The 2,541-nt window shown below is 45.8% G+C and overlaps 1 protein-coding gene across 1 annotated transcript; it reads right to left on the reverse strand.

Annotated features, from left to right (window-relative positions):
* Positions 1–304: 304 nt before the first annotated feature.
* LOC119273234 lies at positions 305–2,539 on the reverse strand (the record flags this gene model as incomplete). Its single annotated transcript, XM_037554473.1, has 2 exons — positions 305–568; positions 1,633–2,539. A coding segment is annotated over one exon (903 nt), but the record flags the coding sequence as incomplete, so codon positions are not given.
* Between the last annotated feature and the right edge of the window lie 2 nt (positions 2,540–2,541).

Below are 2,541 nucleotides of genomic sequence, written 5' to 3' on the forward strand. Positions count from 1 at the left end.
CCACAGGTCACTGTGATGGACCAAGGAGCTCCTCTGTTGTAGTCGTCTTTTCGAAGATCGAGGGCGACGCCGATGAGGTGCTGGTCACCGACGGCACCGATTACGCCGGTGTGGATACTGACCAGCCCCTCTCCAGACCGAGCACAGGAAACCAGCGCCATTTCAACCAAGAGGACGAATCATTTCATCCAGTTATACTTACAGTACTGCATTGTTTCCATTTTTTAGACCTCGCTTTCACTGTAACCAAGCAAGCAGGGCACACGTCGTACCCCATTCTAAAGGAAGTCGATCCACACTGCAGTAACAGAAAGAAGTTCAGAGATCCATTGTTTCGAAACAAAAGTTCAGAGATCGTAACAGGCTTCAAACATTGTAACCGGGCACACATCATAGCGCTCGATAGGGCGTCCGCACTGAACAAGCAAACAAATACATCCAAACCGCGCTTCACTCTCTGACAACCGTTCACCAAGCGAATGCATCTAATCCACACATCCCACTTTCTCTTCCAACGCCAGGACGCGCTCTCAGAGGAATCAGCTCTTCTTCCACACGGCATCAGCATCTGCGGATAGATGAAACAACATCAACTTACCATATGAACAAAGGCACCAATAACAAGCATCAAATATAATAATATATAGATCGCTGTGTCTGATGCAAGCAGTTGGCACTGGATATTTGCAACGAGGTGTCTATCACATTCTCAGGGAAAAGGACTTCAACCGTGTATTTTGCAAACATGCTGATGAACATATGGCAGTAAGCCACAAGCCGAAATTTCTATGTGTGCATATGATTAAGCAGCCTAGAGTTTATACGATAAGAATGCACTACACTGAGGTTTGCGTTTGAGAAACCGATTTATCAAATAACGAAACAAGGCCCATGGCAGGTGCAACAGCTGCGGAGCTTCAACAGGAAGATGCAGATTTCAGAGGAGACATTAATGAGGCCAGCAAGTGTGTAGATGAAGAAAGGATATGATATAGCAACACAAGGACTTATTAAATACATCTGACCAGGGAAACAAAAGCAAATGTTCAGTGGTGCATCCATGTATATAACTCTTTTGTTGTTGTATGTCTTGTTTTTCTTTTGTCTATAAGAATAAAGTTACTTATGTAGATCAGATGTAATAATACAATAATATCCTTATGCCTATGATTGTACTATATGTGACCTCCTCCTTCCTGTTTAGCAGTTCAACAGCAGAAAATCTACAGACAACCGAAAAACAACTTTTCCCCTTCGGGCTGCTGTATACTACTGATATATGGAGTAATCTGTAGTGGATTGTAATCACATAAAAACAAACTGCTAGAACTGCTGTTCAGAGCAGAAACATGGGGCTGTTGTAATTAGATGATTTCGACTCATACACAGGTTATATACCAAAATAGAAACTGGAACTTGGAAATGACTTGAACAGCTCGACCAACTCATGTAGTAGAAATTTCAAGCCCAATAGCAACTCTGGATTACTAACAATATTTAACAGTAATGAACTAGTATCAAACTAGGCAGAGTGGAAAAGCAAATCATCATGAAATAAATACCTGAATCATATATCTTTGCTGTGTAACACTGGGACCATGTTAAATAAAATTAAGCAGATAACATGCTCACCACTTCATATAGTTGGTGCACATAATGATGGTGGGAAACCAGCATATAGTCGACCAGATAAGATGATTTTGCTAAGCTCAGCGAACAACTCGACCTGCAACGTCTTGACGTCCACCGAAAATAACCCAAACATCACCTCCTCTCCTGAAGATGTGATGTACATCGCTCCTATGAGCAGGTATCCCCCGCCTACACCAAGCAGAACAACATGATGCATTTCCGGCAACGGGATGACCTTCTCCAAGTGCCATTGGTTATTTCTCAGAATGGAATACCTCAGCCAACATGGTTCATACATGTTACCCCTGTCATAGACTTCAGCGAGCATTCCGAGCATTCCTTCTGCTGCCTCAACAATGACGAAATTGCTGCTCCATCCTTGTTCAGGTGGTAGGTTGACAGCAGAGAACTCCATGGCACGTGTATCAAGCAGAACCAACTTGTTCAGGAGGGGAAAACGCCAACAGAAGCATCCGTGGACGAACTGACGATCTGAGAGCCCATCCTTGGTGCCTTCAAGTGGAGCAAACGTAGCTTGAGCACTCCATTGGTCAAATGCAAGAGAATGCCACTGCCAATCCAAAGAGGAGAAGACGAGCAGCAGCAGATTCATTCTGCACTGCAGCAAGCACATGACCCTGAATGATAACGGGTCCTCTTCATCATCGCCGGGAGCAAGGAAAGTCTCCAGATGGAGGAGGTCCGGTTCACTGACCAGCGCTTTCAGGTCGCCGGGGACGGCGGGCAGCAGGATGTAGCGGCCGTGCACGGGGTCGCACACAGCGAGGTCCCTTACCGAAAAATAGCGCAGATGAGAGCTGCCGCCTTTGCCTGGGACTGGGGCGCCGTCGAGGAGGGCGCGTCCGTCCAAGAAGTCAATCGCGCTCCAGGTACGTCCGGTGGTGGAGG

The sequence above is a fragment of the Triticum dicoccoides genome, chromosome 3A (genome assembly GCF_002162155.2).
Source record: "Triticum dicoccoides isolate Atlit2015 ecotype Zavitan chromosome 3A, WEW_v2.0, whole genome shotgun sequence".
Lineage (NCBI taxonomy): Eukaryota > Viridiplantae > Streptophyta > Magnoliopsida > Poales > Poaceae > Triticum > Triticum dicoccoides.